Below are 20,249 nucleotides of genomic sequence, written 5' to 3' on the forward strand. Positions count from 1 at the left end.
CTTTTTTTAACTTTTCATCGATTTTTAAAACAATTTTTGAAATTGTTTATAAAAAAAAATGTTAATTTCCATCAAATTTCAAAAATATAAAAAAGAGAAAAATGTATGTGACCTTGTAATATGTTATTCGAGCTTTTTCTTTTGTTATACAGTTTATCAATCAGGATCAATTATTTTCCAGATATGTGAAATTTCAGACCATCGCGTATAAATTTTTCTCATTTTTTGAAGGATAAGGGGCTGTTCATAAACCACGTAGACCAAAATTTGGCAATCTCAGACCCCCCCTCCCCCCTCGTAGACTTTTTTCCATACAAAAAAATTGAAATTTGTATGGAGCGTAGACTTTGGCCAGACCCCCCCTCCCCCAAAAAGTCTACGTGGTTTATGAACAGCCCCTAATGGAGAAAATGTATGCGATGTGGTCCATCTAGGTACCTTAATAATTCATATCTTATCTGAAAGGTCTCAGCGAAACAAGAAAATGTCTATATGGGGTAAAAGTTCTATTTACAGGGATTTTGTATGAGATATTTTATTTTATAAACTGTTTATTTTAATAATCTACAGGTATATGAAAAATCATGTTTTTTCTCCCACTATATGGAATATTCGTACCATGGTAACGATTTCTTGTTTTGTGTACTTGAGAGGGATCGAATGTGCCCATTCTCCTTAGCAGTAACTTTAGTATGGTTAAATGTACGAATCTGCTTTTGCTATCAAAAGTCCCAAAAGGTTTTTTTTGCCCGTTTTATAAATCGATGAAAAATAAAAATTCGAGAAAAAAAAAACAGTTGACATGTTGGCATTGAATGGAACAGTATTCATTTCGTTTTTGCACTTACAAGTATTCCTCTAACATGCCCAGGTTTTTCATTATCACAACTGAAAACTGTCAATGCAACTGACAGGTTACAAAGCTAAGAAATCTTCTAGGAGTAAACAAACGCTCTCAATCTCTGTAGGAGCGCTCTAAATTGACATCGTATTGTCTCTCATAACACCTGCATATATTCCCCATGGCAATAATATATTCAAAAAAATATCAACTATTACACCGCCCTCTGCATAACCACTGCCGGTCACAGTTGATTTACGTTGACCAAAAACAAAAACGAGTTCACCGGCGCAGGGTGTTGGTATACCTACCATCCAACAAGCCCAAACAACCTTCTTGAGCTGCAGCAGCCGCACCACCAGATCTAACCCATCTCTAAAGATGATGGTGATCATCGGACCGGCTCAAACGTTTACCGCCCGCGTGTGTGTGGTGGCATGTCGGGAAATAGTTGGCCACCAGTTTGGCATTAGGCCCGAAGACCCGCAAAACACTGGCGCGGCGCACGCTACTACAGCGAGACAGAGAGACCTCCCCAAGCGCCAGCGATGATGCGGGGAGAGGGATGCGCGGTACCCGAGCTCTGGCTTCCAAACGCCAAAAGAGGTAGGAAGGTACGAAACAAAAACAAAAACTGCATCAGATTTAGACGGGTGGTATATAAAGACCCATCAATGGGGATCTCCGACCGCAGTCTAGATCTTACTTTCTTCCCTGAAGCACAATTCGGTTCTGAAACCCTGCCCGTGTCAACTGGAGTGGGCGGTGACATTTCGTGTGGAAAGTGCAAAGTGCGTGATCTCTATAACAAGAAAATGAAGTTACTGGTAAGTTCGTGAAGTGGTTTTTTCTTATGTAAGCAAATTGTGACCCTCCAGCCCACCAAAGAGTGAATGAACTTTTCCGTCGACTAGCGTGACCTGGAAACGAGATCGTGAACAAAAGCAGCGTGGCCGCCAGCTGCCATAAATCATCTAGGGGGAGCCCGGCTCTCGACACAGAAAAAAAGGTGTCAAGCCCTTGTGACGTTGTTGGTTGGGAAGGGTCTATTCTTCGGGCTTGGCTTGGGTCCTCGCTCGTAGAACCTCGTGATTCGTGATTTTGCAATACGAGCCTCGACCTGGATTACCTAACAGCAACCGTCGTCGTCATAGTCGCGTGGTCTCTACCTACTACCCCCTCAGGGTATTAGCTAAGTGCCTTAGTGGGTGAGCTCTCGGATGACTTCTAGATGAGTCTGAAATATCAAATGTCGAAGTGTGGAGGTGAATGAGAGGGATGCAGTGTTTGCAGGGAGTGGTAATACGAACCACGCGCCGGTACTGGTTTTACCTTTCCAAATGTTGCAGTTAACTGAGAAGCGGCTCTTCTAGAGTTTCAACGAGAAGAACGAGCCGCCGAGTAAACAGGGCATGAAGACTGTGTGTGTCGGAGGTGAGGAACACGGCGCAGTGCGAAGCGATGAAGTTCACTTTCGATTTCGATGGGTTCGGAAATCGAAAGGATGGGGGAGATACTTGATATTGTGCCGCACGAGAATTTTCAATCAGCAGCTGACGATGCTGCTTGGAAGTGAACGGATGATGGAGTAGAAATTAGCATTTAATTTGAATAAGTGCAACCGTGCGCGAAAAGAATGAGAAGATTCAATGCAAATTTACGTGCCTTCTTGCGGACCAATTGTATCTGGTCGATTGAGGTTATGCAATTTCCTCGATTGATGATTATTGGTGAATATTTCCGCCCGAAAATTTGTAATTTTTGGTGCGAAAAGAAACAATAGTGATGTTTTCCTGAATGTAAAATTTGGTGATATTGAACCAAACGAAAAGTTTAATCAAATTCATGTACCAATGTAGTAGCCCAAGTTGTTAGATCTAGTCCATCTACCATTAAACATAGTCTATTGTTTTAAATATGGGCACCCGATTGGACAATGGTATTAACCCTCTAATGCTCAAATATTTGATTTTGATCTAAATATAATTTTTCGTCATCTAAAATCGGTTTTAACCTTCTTCGTGCATTAGCTTGCGCTCACCTCGCTGACCTAGTGCACGTTTAGGGGTCATAATGACCCCAATGCACGACTAGGGTTAAAGATGTTTTGGAAGATGATTCTTTTCAATTCCCGATTTTGGGAATTTCGGTTTTTGATTTTTCTAATTTTTATTTTTGAACATCCCCACACTTTTATATTTTTCCTGGAAGCCTATATGGGAGACTGATTTTTTGAGGCGAAAACATTTTGTGATTTTATGATTATTGTTGAAATATTTTTATTTTAAATTTTTTTCATAGGAAATTTTATTTTCCGTGTAATTTTAAGGAAAATAATTTAAGAGTGTATTCGACTCCCTGAAACTATTTTACTATGATAGTATGATTTGGGAAAAATTTAAAATATGTTAATTGTTGCGATTCAATACAAAATGTACAATGACTTCTGAAAGGTGACTGAAACATCAATTTTACAATGATTTAAAAAAAATGTTAATACGATTTAAAAGACACCAAAAACCATTTTGAGATATACAGAATAGTCCCAAATATCAGCCAAAAATATAAAAAAATGATGGTCCACGAAACAAAAATTACAAAAATGCTCAAACTATATCCCGTCTAAAGGCGGGATTGGGTATTAGAAGGTTAAGTTTGTATCATTACTTATTTCAATAATCATGGTTTACGCAGTTATTGACGCTGTTTAGTGAATCCCCATATTGTATCGACTGTACTGATCTAATCAAGAAAACTACATATTCTGTTATAATCAGATCGAAATCATTACAAAACATGATAAAGATTTTAGATTCAAATCAACAAGTTTTCATTATAATTTGATTCAATTTTGCAAAAATATGTTATAAATGCCGAAAGTCGATACTACTACGTATTGCAATGAGTTATCATAAATTTGTCATGGTCTGTTTTTTTGTCACCGGTCCGCAATTTTCAGTTTACAAATGTGGAATTATTTTCTTTAACAACATTTTTTGCAACAACTGCAAAAGCAACAATATGAACTGAAATGTTTACTATAAAAACATTCCTAAAGTACGCAGTTTTCTATAAAACTGCATTGTTCTTTGCATTTTTTAGCACATCTTAATTGCACAGTTTACATTTTACAGTTTTTTACCTACGCCGTAAGGGTTTCATCATATGTCGTTTTGTGTCTCCGGGGTACACACATACATATCCCTTTCGTGACGAACCAGCACAATCGTGCTGTTTTTCGGCATTGGTTTAACACTTTTTTTAAATTGTTTTGTTCCTCAAAATATGTGATGTAAATAATTTTTATGATCGAGTTATTACTCTAACTTGTATTTCTGAGCCTCAGCTTTGATTGGAATTGTTTATAAAAAAAACGCCACGAAAAGTTAAACAAAAAGTAAACAATCACCTTAGAAGTTGAAAAAATTTTATCTGTCGTATTTTTATAAATATTTGTTTAATCCAGGTATGCAGACATAAAAACCGATAGAAGAAGAGTAGTTCTGCAAAACGGCGAAGAAAAAGTGGTGCTTTGTTGAAAAGCACAAGATTTCTGGGTGGTCAAAGTAGGACCAGCGCAATTGTGCTGTTCCGTCCCCAAGGCGGTCCAAGTTCCATCGGTAATTGCCTATTCTTAGGCGTGTTATGACATAGAAGATTGCTTTTAATTATTAAATCATTACAAAGTGTTAGTTTGTAAAAACTTAGACATATAATTTAAACTCAAGGAACACGATATCAGCTTGTACGAGTTTTTTAAGGAACTTTGAATACTTGGGTGAAAAATATTACTCCATATTATCGAAATCATGAATTAGATTGGAACAGAGGTTTGCTGTTATCATTATCTTCTTTTTATTCACTTCTATAATTTGAATACCCTGCCAAGCTGATCTCGAGTTCCTAGATTCAAAATTATACGTCTAAATTTCTACAAACGAACACTTTGCAGTGATTTAATAATTACAATAAATCTTCTGTACCAAACAACGCCTAAAAGCAGGCAATTTTTAGCAATTACTTAGAGAACATAGACCGGCTTGAGGACGGACCAGCACAATTGTGCTGGTCCTAATTTGACCCCAAAAAGTGCATAGGTGGATAAAGTAGCCGAAGTAAAGAAAGTTTTATTCTAGAGGACGTTAAGTTTATAATAGAAAATTTGAGATAACCATTCTTCTATTGTCCGTCACGAAAGGGATATATACATTTATGATTCAATATCATATTAAGATACGACTCGGTCACGACGGATACGACGGACAATACTCGGTCACGCCCAATGCTTGCCAGATCATGCTCCATCTGGTCTGCCCATCGTGCTCTCTGCAATCCACACCTTCTTGGGCCAACTGGATTGATATCGAACACTAACTTCACAGGGTAGTTGTCTGATATTCTTGCAACATGACCTGCCCACCGTATTCTTCCGGTTTTGGCCACCTTCTGGATGCGTAGAGTGCAGCGAGCTCGTGGTTGCGCAGTTTGCCCACCGTCCATCGTGGTTTTGAGTAGTGTGGTCGTTTCCCAGAAAAGCCGTTTCCGTCCATGATTCTCCATAGCTCTGTGCGGTCGATACTATCGTAAGCTGCCTTGAAGACGATGAACAGGGGTACATTTGTGAATATATCTACATTTTTTGAGCGCAAGACTTACGCATATTATAGCTCCAGTACTCAGATTGACGCTTTCGAGAATGGCCACTTTCTGGAATGCAATATCAATATCTTAAGGCGAAACTGGAAGCATTTCCTCATCTTTTTGGTTTTTGATTTTTTATTAAATATCGAAGCAATATTTTCAAAATCGGTTTTCGTACACCTGTAGGGATCAAGGTATTTTCTGATTGTTTTTTGTGGTGGAAAAAGTTTGCCGTTTTTACAGAAACCATTTTTTTGTGATATTATATTCAAAAATGGTTTCTGCAAAAACGAAAAACATTTTCCACCACGAAAAAAAAATCAGGAGATACCTTGATCCATACTCTACATGTGTACGAAAACCGATTTTGAAAATATTGCTTCGTTATTTTATAAAAATTTAAAAACCAAAAAGTGAGAAAATGGATCCAGTTTCGCCTTAACAAAGAAGGATATTTTTTTTCCTTCCGGAAGGCATGGCTCCACAAATATATATTGAAATTCTTCCAGGTATTCCTTCACAGATTCCTATAGAAAATTCTTCTTCGATGCTTTTAGGAAATCTGAAAGAATTTTTCTGTGCAATCACTGGATACTTCTCCAGAACTGCTGTCAGGTTTCCCTAAATTGCTCTTGGGAGTTCATTCTCGAATTAAACCAGATGTCCCTCTTTAAATTCTTTCTGGAGTTTCTTTGTAGATTCTCTCAGGAATCCCACCAGGAATCAGAATTTATTAAGAAGATCATTCTGGATTTTATCAAGGCATCCTTTTGAAATGTTTCCAAGAGATTGCCTGAGAGACTAATTTGGATTTTCCTTCCGAAATTTCTACCAGGGTTTCTTTCATTCTTCAGAACTTCTTACACGGTTCTTTCCAAGATTGTATTCTGAAATACCTCCAGCAATTCTTTCTGATATGATATTTCTCCAGGAGCTCCTTCTGGGGTTCTCCCACAAATTTCTGGGATTCTTTCAATAGTTTTTCTATGATTTAATCACGAGTTCCTTCCTTCTGTGATCCCTAGTTACAATGAAAGCTGAATAACAGGTTATCCAGCTAGACGTGTGCGCCGCCGCGCCGAGCCACCGTCGCCGACGTTTTTTCACGCCGCCGCCACCAGTGAAGCTGACCCGGCGCGCCACCGTTCATATTTCTCCACGCCGCCGAACAATATTTCACACGCTGATGAGCAAACGACATAGCAATAATAGTTGTAATTTGTACATTTTTTTCTTGTTATTGTTTGACGTTTTTTTCTTGAGAACGTTTACAGATCTTTTTCACTGTGGAGCGGACCTGGTGTGATGGTTAAAGCACGTGTGTAACGGTTCAAAATCTGATTGGAGTCGAATCTTGTCTTTTCCTCGACTGACTTCACTTTAGCGCCAAGCAGACGATCAAACCGTTTGCATGTGAAGCAGCAATATGCAATGCCCAGCGAGACTCAGGGCGAGTCCATCAAACCACGGAAAGATTCTTACTCGAGACCGTCCTTTCTCACCACAACTCTGACCCCAATGACCCAATCAATTTAGAGCACAGCTAAAATTCCCAACAAAATCCCACTAAATTCCCATCAAATATCTTTCGTCATCTAGAGTAAACTAGCCAACGTTCAAACTTGCATCAGTATATTCAAAACCGCTCCTAAACTCCTACGATTCCAATTGGAATTTTCATGCGCACGGCCGTGCTTTACTTTGGTCCCTCAGTTCACTTTCTACTTATTCTATCTGACCTTGATCTGGCTCGACCCGAGCTCAGGCGACGATGTTCAACGATGGATGCGGCGATGGAGACGCAACGGGGTTGCTTTTGTATTGGTGGTTGCAGTGTTGGTTGTGCTTATCGATGACGGGGCTGCCCCTGTACACGCGTGTAGGCTGTCAGTGGTGCGTGTCTTCGCTAACACCAGCACTCTCACATGCGAGTCCGATTGACTGCGGACCTCCAACTGTCTCGAGGCTAATTGAAAGAGAATCCGATGGTAATTGGCTTCCAGTCGAGAATTCTCGGGAGTCGTGGAGTCTCCCAGGCCCGTAGGTGCGATGGAGGTTCACTGGCCGGACGACGAGACCTATAGCCTGCAAGCCGCCAAGCTTCTGGATCCACCAAGAGGATTCGTAGTTGTCGAATTCCCCTACAACCTACTTCCGGTTCTAGAACCCGGCAGGAACACCTTCGCGTGAAGGATATGATTCCTTCACGAACAAGAAAAAGAAGAAGCACATACACGGGTCCATTAGGATCAAAAATTACATAGAACAGCACAATTTCCTTTCACGATACGCAACAAATGGTTCACACATTTACCTGAGCCTCGAGCAGCAGATTCAAGGTTTGCTGGAATAGTGACGTCGGCAACTATCTTAATTAAAGATCTACAAAAGGACACACATTTAGCTGAAATCTACATTATTAATTATCATAGCGGTTTTTCTTCACTCACATTGGGAATGCCTTGTTCCCTGCACTTGGGCCAATTCAATTTTCCACAATTCTAGAATTTCCAAATTCTAGAATAATTTAAAATTTAGTTAACAATTCTTTTAGATTTTTATGGGCTTTCCCAACTCACATAGCGTTTTCAAACAGTTAGCTATCACTTAAACTTTTGGCAAAATCTTCCACTTATTACTCTGGGACCACGTCCGCTTTAGCTCACTGTTCGACTCGGAAAGACTATTGATGGGGTTTGAAGCTTCTTTGTAAATTTTATATAATAGATTGTTACGCTCATTGTCTAATCCGTTACAAAAATAACTCATTCCATGTAAGAAGATTAAGACAGTGAGTGGGTACTTCATTGCTTTGAGATAAGGAAATATGGTATCAATATCGACCACAGGGAGGCGCTACCGTCATAAAAATGATGATTGAATATAATTGCTTCTTTAGGGTACGATTTGACTCAGCCTTTTCCTGACGAAAAGATGATCAATCGATTTTTAAAACAAGAAAGCAGTTTCAATCTTGTAACCATGTTACACGTGACTATCACGCCGAGGACCTGGGATCGAATCCCACTCCCGACATATTCACACAAATATGAGTTCTTCCTTCTGAAGGGAAGTAAAGCGTAGGTCCCGATATGAACTAGGCTAGGGCTAAATAACTCGTTAATACAGATAAAAAAAATCTTTTGTAATATTTTCTACGCTTCCATAAACAGAATTGTAATTCTATGAATATCCTCGCTTAGTTTCACACATTGTTATATCTCTTGGAAGATTTTTCTGGCAATTTACGTATGACATTCTTGGAGGATTTCCGTCGATATTCTTGGTGACTTCTTTACAATTCCCTCGGTAAATTCTCTCTTAAACTCCAGTTTGCCTACTAATGGTTGAAGCTGTGAAACGCTTATCCGATGATTCTTCCGATTCTGATGATAATTATTCGAATTTTGATTGTACTAAAAACTAAATGTTCAACATAATACAGTGATTTTTAAGGAATTCTTCTAGAGATTCTTTTAAAGACTCATTACAAAAAAAATCCACGGAATCCAAAATTTTCTTCAGAATTTCTTCAAGAGGATTCTTTGGAAATTACACAAAAAATATTCAAGAAAACCTTCCATGCTTGATAAATGTTTTCAATGTGTATTTTAAAAAAAATCACCGGGAATTCTTTCGGAAAACCATCTGAAGATTCCAGGTATTCTAACAGGGATCTTTTCTCAGAAAATCAAAACTGTGGATGTGGAATTAAAAATATTGCTTCAGAAATGTTTTTTAGAGATGCCTTGGGTTCCTCCTTAAACTTTCTAAACAATTTCTACAGCCAACCTTCTATGGATTCCTTCCTTAATGGCTCTATTGATTCATTAGTAAGTCCATCAATTAGGAGAACTAACATATTTTGGACTCATCAACGCGCCAATATTTTCGAGACACTTAAGGCAAAAACAAATGGAAGTAACCAAAATATATTGGCGTAACGCTGTATCCAAAGTACGTTGGTTCTCCTACATCACGAAAAAATTGTCCATTTTCAACTCCACTCCCCCAAAGGGACACTTTTTTGAATGGGACCTCTGAAATTTATGTATGTCACACTTTGCTGAGCACTATCCCTTCTCAAAGCGTAAGGTAATTTGTGGATATTTCCCCTTCAGAAATAACTTAGGGAATTTCTCTTTAAAGCAATCTATACAAATATTCCTGAAGGAATTCCTCCATCATTAATTATGTCAGCGATTCTTCAATATTTTTTTTCAAGGCTTCTTCCGAAAATATTTTCAATGATTTCTTCAATAAATTCAACTTTCATGGAATCCATCAAAAACTAGGTGAGAGATTACTTATAGGTATTTTATTTCTTGTACATTTAGAATATTTATAGGGATTTTTGTTTTCTGGAAAATTCCCAATGGGTAACATCATAAATTTCTCCAGAGATGTCTTCAGGTATATGTGTCTCTAGGGGTTCTTCAGTATTTCTTCCAGAAATTCCTCCAGCGTCATCTTCAATAAATCTTCAATGGATTCCTTCAGTAATGCGCACAGACATTTTTTCATTAACTCGGCCAGTGTTGTTTTTTTTTTTAATCGCAGAAATGTCTCCAAGAATCCTTCAGAAGTTCATATATCTCTCTCTTCTTGGCGTAACGTCCTCATTGGGACAAAGCCTGCTTCTCAGCTTAGAGTTCTATGAGCACTTCCACAGTTATTAACTGAGAGCTTCCTCTGCCAATGACCATTTTGCATGCGTATATCGTGTGGCAGGCACGAAGATACTCTATGCCCAAGGAAGTCAAGGAAATTTCCTTTACGAAAAGATCCTGGACCGACCGGGAATCGAACCCGTCACCCTCACCATGGTCATGCTGAATACCCGTGCGTTTACCGCCTCGGCTATATGGGCCCTTAAGTTCATATATGTTTCAGTGATTCCAGCAGACATTTTTCCAGAGATTCCTGCAGAAATCCGTACAGAGGCTCTATCATAAGTTTTTCCACGTATCCCTCCATGTATTTTCTCATAAATTCATCCAGGATTTAAACCAAGTATAGCTATAGGAATTTTTACTTGGATTCGTTAAGAAATTCTGAATTTTTTTCAGAAATAATTCCTAGAAACTTCTTTTGGATATTTCTCATGAGATTTTTTTCAAAAAATTTAAAGAACTTTAAGTTTTTCTCCAGACATTCTTCCAGAGATTCCTTCGAAAATACGTTCAAGAATTCCTCCGGGAATTATTTCAGAATATCCTCAATATCCCCAAGGGGGAGTCTTGTTACCACTTTTGTGGAATCTCGTAGCAGATACGCTAGAGGCATCTCAATAATAGCGGTTTTGCTACTTATGGATTTGTCGACGACTACCTAACATTGTTAGTCGGTTTGTGCATCAGCACCCTTTTCGACCTGATGCAAAACGCTGTTCAGGTAGTTGAGGGTTTGTGTCGCCAATATGGCCTTTCGGTTAACTCGAGTAAAACATCTATTGTTCTTTTCACGGAAAAGCGAAACCATAATGGTATTCGACCTTTGCGTCTCTTTGATTCTGAAATCAATGTGACTGAACAGGTAAAGTACGTTGGAGTCATTCTTGATTCCAAGCTTTCCTGGACGGCGAACCTTTGGTACGACTTGGGATCTTATACCCAAGTATGTATATCAAATGGATTTACACAACTGTTGTTCGTCCAATATTGGCCTATGGATGTCTTGTTTGGTGGCAAAAGAGCGGAGTAAGAACAATCCAATCAAAATTAGGCCATCTCCAAAGGATGTGCTTAATGGCGATGTCTGGAGCATTCTCTTCAACTCCCACGGCAGCGCTCGAGGTTCTCTTTGACGTTGCCCCACTACAAATTCATCTCAAACAAGAAGCACTTTTTTGCACTTACCGCTTGTGGGTACTCCGTTTACTAGAGTAAACTCCTGTGAACTGCAGTTCAACACACATCTCGCTGTTTCCACTTTTGGTGAATTGGGATAAAGTTGGCCTTGCTCCAAGTGATCTAACAATTGCTTGTAATTTTCCATATAGGACATTTTCCACGAAATTCCCTTGCCGGGAGGAGTGGACATCTGGATATCTGGAGAGAAGTATTTCAGACGGCATCGTATGTTACACTGATGGCTCCCTTCTCGAAGGTCGAGCAGGTGCTGGTGTTTATTCTCGTGAGGTAAGGCTGCATTAGTCTTACTCACTTGGTAGACACTGCACCGTTTTTCAGGCCGAAATCTTTGCTCTTATGTGCGGAGTGCAATCAGCACTTCAGCATCACATAATGGGCAAAGTAATATACTTCTGTTCAGATAGCCAGGCTGCTATTAAAGCACTTGCTTCGGCCAACTCTAGGTCGAAGATAGTTATCGCTTGTCGAACTCAAATCGAGGAGCTGAATTCAGCAAACGCTGTTCACCTTGTATGGGTACCTGGCCATTCTTCCATCGCTGGAAATGACTTGGCTGATGAGCTGGAGCGTCACATGACTTCATTGGCCCTGAGCCAGCTATTCCGATATCGAAGTGTTGGGTAAAACTTCAGATTCACACCTGGGCTGCCACACAGCACAAACAATACTGGAATAGTTTGGAGTTAAGTCGTCAAACAAAATCGAGCTGTACTGAGCCATCTCCAGGTGTGGCGAAGTATCTATCAGCTTTGTCCAAACAGAATTGCAGCATGCTGATCAAAGCGTTGATTGGTCGTTGCTGACTCAGCTATCATGTTGAGAATATTCCGAATATTCAGCTAACTGATTCATTTGCATGTGATTGCTGTGAATATGATTATGGAGCTTCGTGTGATTTGATATGTAACCGTTCGGTTTTCGCACAACTGAGATTCCGAGTATTCGATAAACACTTATTAAATGAAACTGACTCAAGAAACTTGAATCCTCAGGTTGTTCTGTTGTTTTAAATCCGCTGTGGTCAAGGGGTATAGGCTCTCTAATGCTTCATGTGTTATCAGCCAAGACTGATGTTCAATTCAATTATCCTTGCAGATTTTATCAGCCCTTCTGGCATCGGCTTGCGCGTTCCCGCAGCGCAATAACGACTACGACCATCATCAACAACAGCAACAACATCAGCAACAACATCAACCACAGCACCAGCCACAGCACCAGCAGAACTTCGAAAAGCGAAATCAAGAAACGACCACATGGATTCCGATTCTGAAATACAACAAAGAACAAGGCGAAGATGGCAGCTACAAAACCGAGTAAGTAATAATTCTTCTCAAAATTTCGTAGCCAACTAACACTCCTTCTGCTACCTTTTGCAGATATCAAACCGGTAACAACATCGTCCACGAGGAGTCCGGCTACCTGAAGGACTTCTCCGACGCCCACCCGAACGGAGTGCTTGTCCAGCAGGGTGCCTACTCGTATGAAGCTCCCGACGGCCAGATCATCCACGTGCAGTACACCGCCGACGAGAAGGGATTCCGCGTGACCGGAGACCATCTGCCCACTGAACCACCAATCCCGGAGGGAATCCGCAAGGGTCTGGAGGAAATCTACGCCGGTATCAAGCGTCGCGAGCAGGAAGCCAAGTCCAACCCGAAGTACGCGGAAACGGCTGCCCAGCGAGCGGAACTGGACTACAACGGACAGTACTACCATCAGTGAGCGGGACGGAACGATGCTTTAGCGGAATTTGAGTGTGTATTTATACTAGTTTTAAGTGAAGCCTGGCATGCTTCCTAGCTTAATGACATTTTTGTTGAATCTGTACTTCTTGCTTTGGCTCGCGTACCAAACGACGACCGCGAGAATGACTTATGTAAAAAGAAGACTGTGATTTCCTTTCTCTAGCGTTTCAGCGCAAACGCCGAGAATGGCTTATCCACAAGCGATGGAATAAATTTTAATTCATTACTGAACCGAGTGTTGGCACAGGAATCCGAAAGATACTGAAGTTATTGCATAGTAAAAGGTACAATGGAAAGCGATTTTCAATATTTGTGGAAGCATGCTAAATTGTACAAGTTTCAAACGAATGAAAGCTTTGTAGAATGAGTTTCCTTGCACAACGCTTATGTAGTTTAGCATTTTTTCACAAATATTGAAACCCTGTCCCTATTTCAGGTAAGAGTTATCAAAAGCTCTCCTTTTCTTATTTCGTAGGGTAAATCGCCAATTGTTGTACAGCTTAAAAACTTGCACACTCAGTAATTGTTGCACACTCCATACTTTTCTTATGAGGTGTGCAGCTATTGGAGAGTTTTAAAGCCGTGCAAAAACTGGCGATTTAAACTAATATAAGTTAAAGGAAATCAGGGCATGGAAAAAAATGTGAAAAAAGCAATGCAATTGGAATATTTGGACATCTAAATAATTACTTTTATTTGCAGTATACCTATCAAAGCCTACGTTTCAATATTTTAATCGAGGAAACAATAACAGTTCACTGCTCACTCAATAGCACAACAAAAAGAAATCTGATAATGATGTTTCCATAATCTGTTAGTCTGTTGACCATCTTGGTCATTCTGGTTCAGAAACCTGTAGTTCAACATCAACATACTACGTGCATTAACGTAATCATTTAATATTCTTCGGAACCGGTAGCACTTAGAACGATGCATTCAGAAGACCCGTCACTTTAGAGAGAAAAACGTCAGCTATTAAAGGCTTAGTGAGAGGAAACAGAACTGACATACTGTACTCAATAAACATGAAGGTTCTACCAAAAACTCAATATATTTCACAACGTCTTATTGGGGTCTCCAGTTTGCCTAGTGGTTAAGACTATGGATCGCCAATCCGAAGACGGCGGGTTCGATTCCCGTTTCAGTCGGGAAAATTTTGTCGACTCCCTGGGTAAAGCGTATCATTGTATTTGCCTCACAATATACAAATGGCAGGCAAAGATAACCCTTCATTTATTAACTGTGGAAGTGCTCTAAGAACACTAAGTTGAAGCGAGGCCAAGTTCCAGTGGGGACGTGAAGCCATAAAGAACAGATCACATTATTGGCAAAATGATTACTGCAAAACCAGTACTGAGTAGATCTACATGAAATTATGTAACAGAATTTTGTTCAACAAATTTAAATTTTAAGGTAATTACTTCAAATATAAAAAAAATTTAAAACGCCACTTAGGGGCGAGATTGATCAGCATACAATTAAACTTCGGCAAAAATAAAAAAAATGCCTTCTCCACTAAGTATTGACCTTCTGGACACGAATAACGCGTTCAATCTCTTGTAATTAATAAAATCGGCACTTAAATGGCAAGTCAAGATTTTAAAACTGATCATTGAACGCCACAAGGTGTGCAATTTCCTTTGAAATAAACGAGTTTAACCATAATAATTCAGTATTTTAATTGAAACTAAAACTTTTGAAACTGTTTCATGTCCAGAATAGCCACATTACATCACAACCAAGGTTTCAAAAAATGTTAACACAGAAAGTTTACAGGTGCTCCTAGAGGCAATCGATTGTTTAGTAACAACGGTTTCGGTTATGTAAGAAACACATTCAAAAGCCCTTAAATATTAAATACAGGACTAACTTTTTCTAAAAACTGAAAAGTCCTCACGCATCTCTGGACATCTATGAACTAGATGAAATACGAATTTTATGATCATAACGTCATTGTAGAAATTGCTGATGTGGAATATCTAACAATTTGTGGGCTTCGTGGCCAAGTGGTTAGCGGCGTCAGTCGTTTAGGTATCTCGTAAAAAGTGTGGGTTCGATTCCCACTCTAGTTGGAGGAAACTTTTCGTCAACCAGAAAAACCTCCACTGGGTCACTGGGTGTTAATATGATTTGTCCGTTGTTGAATGTTCAGTCTGTAGAGCCCGCAAGGTCGAAGACGGTGTAATTGTCTTTTTTTATAACAATTTAGTTTTTTATAACAATTTGATCATTGTTCACTCCGGTTAACAACATCACTAAAATCTCAGAGGCAATCCAGCCAGTATTTCTGTGGTTTTGCGTAGGACTTGAGCAGGGATCTATCAATGATCTCAAAATCAGTTTACCAATAATTCTACTGAAAACTTGTTATAATTTTAAAGCAAATTTTCTGTGGATTCTATGACAAAATCTCTGCAAGATCATTGAAAGCATAGTGGCTTTCTCCAAAAATCCATAAACGGATTTCGGAAACCAATATTTTGTCATAACTTTTCGAAATATTGATCCACCTGGACACCCGAAAGAAATAATTTGAATTGAGCTCAAAAACTAAAGAAGAAACTCATGCCCCACGCGAACTTTTGCTCACTTTACTCCATGTGCGATCAACAAATAGTGGTTGGACATCAGCCGACACATTACACGAATGAAATCGCGGCCTAAATCCAACCCTTTGAACCATGGCTTCTTCGACACCTGTGGAATGATGGAGTGCAACCATCTACCCATCTCTCCATCTCTCCATTTGTGTCGCCAGCTGATCAAGGTCTCCTGACGGACCAATGCAAAAAATTCGTCGAAGACGATTTGACGCTCGTAAATATCGCCTCCGCTAGCGCCTACCTTAGCCAGAGAGTCCGCTTTCTCATTGCCCGGAATTGAGCAATGTGAAGGGACCCAAGCTATGGTGATGATGTATGAGCGTTTGGACAAAGCACTGAAGACTTGGCGTATTCCATTCAGGAAGTGCGCTGAGTGCTTCATCGGTTTCATTGACCGAACAGCCTCCAGAGAGCTTAGACTGTCGGTAAAAATGAAGTAGTGCTCAGGTGGAAGAGTGCGAATGTACTCTAAGGTGTAGTATATAGCCGCGAGCTCAGCAATGTATACCGAACATGGCTTTTGAAGCATGATGGTAGCGCTATGAAATTCGTTGTAGACACCGAATCCATTCGAATCATCGGATTTGGAACCATCTGTGAAGAACTGTCTGGCCCCGCTTACATGCCCGAACTTACTTGCAAAAATTTGTGGAATACACACAGAACGAAAAGATTCTGGTATTCCGGTGATCTCATCCTTCATGGACAGATCAAGATCTACAGAGCAACTTTCGAAGTTTGAGAAGTTGTCACGATTGGTGTTAACCGGAGATGGGCTTACCTCCAGCGTCATGTACCAGTAGTACACACTCATAAAACTAGTTTGAGGCTTCTGTTCGAGCAGCTTTTCGAAATTTTCTATGACCAATGGATTCACAACCTCGCATCGGATGAGGAACGAAACTCCGCAAAGCGGTCTGTCAGTGGCTGTACACCAGAAAGTACCCCTAAACTCATTGTGTGAGTCGAGTTCATGCAACCTAACGCGATCCGAAGGCAACGGTACTGAACCCGTCGAAGCTTCAGCAAGTGTTCTTTCGCCGCGAATTGAAAACAAAACCTACCGTACTCTAAAACCGACAGAATGGTTGTTTGTACAGCCTAATCAGATCTTCCGGGTGTGCTCCCCACCATGTTCCGGTAATAGTTTGCATAAAGTTGATTCGTTTCTGGCATTTCTGTATCAGATACACAATGTGCTTCCCTAAGGTGCATTTGGAGTCGAACCAGACGCCGAGAGTTCGAGAAGACATGCTATGAGTGATTGTCTTACCCATCAGATTGAGCGGAAGCTTAGCCGGTTTGTGTTTTTAGAAAAGACAACTATCTCAGTTTTCTCCGGAGAGAATTCGATACCCAGCTTGAGAGCCCAAGTAGACAAATTGTCCAAAGCATCCTGTAGTGGTCCTTGCAGATCGACTGCTATTGATCCCGTCACAGAAACAACACAGTCATCCGCAAGCTGTCTTAAGGTGCAATTTCCATGAGACAATCATCTATGTCTCTGACATAAAAATTGTAAAGAAGGGGACTTAAACATGAATCCTGGGGGAGTCCCATGTAGTTAATTCGTGAAACTGTCAAGTCGCCATGAGCAAAACTCATCTGCTTCTCAAACAGCAAATTGTACAAAAAGTTGTTTATAATTGGTGAAAGGCCGAATTCATCAAAATATCTCTAAGAATTTTCGACAGAATTAAACATCAATATTCAGATGGAATTTATTGACTCCTTATTCTGTAGTTACGTAACCCATTAGACCAATGCCTGCCCAAGCAACACACATGTCATATTAAGGTTACGGCAGCGCATAGAAGAAGTAAATTTGACATAATTTTAACATTATGTTCGAATAACGTCAAAATAACTTTAACACAACCAAAACTTGCGCTGCCGTAACCTTAATATGACATGTGTTTTGCTTGGGTGAGTGTCCTCTTCTGTACGTAAGAGTGGTTTCTACTCGGTCCATGGCTGTGCGTTTCCAGTTCCGCACTCTACGAAGGGTTCGCAAATCGTCCTCCACTTGGTCGATCCACCTAGCTAGCTACGCACCATGTCTCCTTGTTCCAGATGGCTGGCTCAAGAACCGTTTTAATCGGGTTTCTATTCGGCACAGTTGCATCCTGATTTTCGGGGTGGTTGGTTCTCTCAGCAGCTGATAAAGCTCGTGTTTCATTCGCCTTCTTCAAGTCCTGTCTTTCATCTGCACTCCGCCACAGATGGAACGCAACACGCTCTGTTCGAAAACTCCAAGGGCGCGTTAATCCTGTGTTTCGTACCCATAAAGGACCAGCATTTTGTAGATAGTTAACTTTGATCGCAGAGTTCTGGGGAGTCGAAAGTAAGCTCGATTTTCTGCCGTAATGCGTCTCTGAATTTCTCTGATGGTGTTGTTGTCGGCAGTCTCCCAGTACCCCAAGTACAAGACCGCTTCGATTTTATCACCGTCGATAGTCATTCGTGATGGCAGGCGCGGTGATCCCTCCCTTGAGCCATTTTCCATCATGTATTCCCAATAATGTAGAGTTTTAGATATCCTCCAGCATTCAGATAAAGTTTTTATCCACGATGTCCGGTCTAATATTTTATGCAATTCACAAGAGTATTTAAAATTAGGGATAAGGTTGGTTCGAGGGGATAGAAGTAGCAAGTGGAGTTATCAGAAGGCCGGCTCCAGAGGCACGTTATCCTCCATTTGAGACATTTGTGCCATTTGAGAGGAGTTAAGGAAATTTGGGACGTGTTCAGGAGTGAGAGCGAGGAGTGTTGGGATTATTTAAAGTTCCCTGAATAATTGCTTGAGCATAAGTCATTGATTCCACATGCACAACTGTTGTGTTTGAATAAAATTCACGCTTGCATAGCCACATGCAGCTATGTACTATAACGTGATGAGATCAATGTTTGTTCGAGAATCTCCAAGAACTCTCTTGAGTTTGATCATCAGATCTACAAGCGTAATCAGTCTGAATCGTCTTGAATTTCATCCGAAATCGCCAGAGCATTTATGAAAGCTTTGAAACGTTTATGAAATCTTCCTGAAGCTCACCTGAGAACAGTGTTCCAAAATGTATACTCAAAAACTGTGTGTCCCCTTGAACCACCTGTAATACCCTGATACTCTTCGGAATCACCAAATACGCCATTGAAACCCACTGAAAATCCTTCGAAAGTTCCAGAAATCGTTATGAAAACCACTGAAACCCCTGCAGACCCACAGTACCGCACATGAGACACCCTGGATCCCCCGAAACACGTCCAAAATCCTCTGAAAATCCTGTGAAACTTCCGAAAGTCCCCTGAAACCTTCTCGAACTCCCTGTACTCCCTGTAACGCAATTGAGACCCTCCAAAACCCCCTCCGTAAACAGCTCCTGAAGCCTCTGAAACTCCCTGAAAAAACAATGAAACTTCCTGAAATGCCTCTGAAATTGACCTGATACCCCATCGGACTCCATGTAAGGGCCTGTGCATAAACTACGTAGACTGAGCCCGTAGTTCCCTTCCTCCTCGTAGACTTCCATCCACACAAAATTTTCGAAAATTTTTTGGACCGTAGACTTTGGCCAGAACCCCCTCCCTGAGTCTACGTAGTTTATAAACAGGCCCTAACGCACTTGAGACCCTCCTAAACCCCAGAAAACACCTTCTTACGCCTCCGGAACGTTTTGAAAATTCTCTCAAACTTCCTAAAGTTCTTCTGAAAACTCTCTGAAAGCTCCCTGGACCCTCTGTAACGCACCTCAGATACTCCGAAACCCATCAAAAACGCGTCTGAAGCCGCCAGTAACATCTCTTAAACTCCCCCCACTCCTGAAACTCTCTTGAAAGCCCTCTGAAACCCCGCCCGACTCATCCATATATCTTCTAGCTACTCGCCCTTCCTAACCATCTTTGAAATTCATCTAGTAATAAACTGAATTTATTTACGCATAAAAGTCAACTTAGGCCTAAATTGATATTTGGGTGTAAAATCTTGGCACGGAATGAAGCCCGACCTCAAACATTTTTGAAGAAGACAAGAGTAATCAAACGGATTCTGAAAATGTTTCATTGTAGACAGTCAAAAGGAGGAATTACCTATGCTTTATGTATTAGCATGTATTTGATAATCAATTCATAGTGCTATCATGCTACAGTCACATTGACAGGGCCCATAATACTACTAAGGAACTGACCATGGGGACGTTAATGGAACGCATTCTTTTGCTATTTGAGCAAAGTATTGGATTTAGATTGGATTAAGAAGATAATGCATTCGTTTTTTTCAGTTAAGATGAGAATCATTCCAAGTTTGCTCGGATTTCAGGTCGCATGCTTTTTTTCCTGTTTATGACACTGCTACCAATTGGATCACTCATGGCAATACTAAGATGCAAACAAACATTCGTTTTTCGGCGGCGTCTTAAGAAAAGCCATATAGAACATGAAATCAAAATAGTAGAAAATAAAGTCTAAATAAATACTCAATATTTAAAAAAATGAAAGTAGAATTTATATACAAAGATTCACAGACATTAATTTACAGTTCACTATAAGTGGT

General features: G+C 40.3%; 1 protein-coding gene across 1 annotated transcript; it reads left to right on the forward strand.

Moving 5' to 3' along the window:
* The first annotated feature begins 1,434 nt into the window (after nucleotides 1-1,434).
* Nucleotides 1,435-13,331, forward strand: LOC109419882 (endocuticle structural glycoprotein SgAbd-2). The gene is made up of 3 exons (XM_062855027.1): nucleotides 1,435-1,668; nucleotides 12,451-12,668; nucleotides 12,732-13,331. Exons 1-3 carry the CDS (start codon nucleotides 1,516-1,518, stop codon nucleotides 13,075-13,077), a joined length of 717 nt encoding a protein of 238 aa, XP_062711011.1. The 5' UTR covers nucleotides 1,435-1,515; the 3' UTR covers nucleotides 13,078-13,331.
* Nucleotides 13,332-20,249: the final 6,918 nt, after the last annotated feature.

Source organism: Aedes albopictus, chromosome 2, assembly GCF_035046485.1.
Source record: "Aedes albopictus strain Foshan chromosome 2, AalbF5, whole genome shotgun sequence".
In the NCBI taxonomy this organism is placed as follows: Eukaryota; Metazoa; Arthropoda; class Insecta; order Diptera; family Culicidae; genus Aedes; species Aedes albopictus.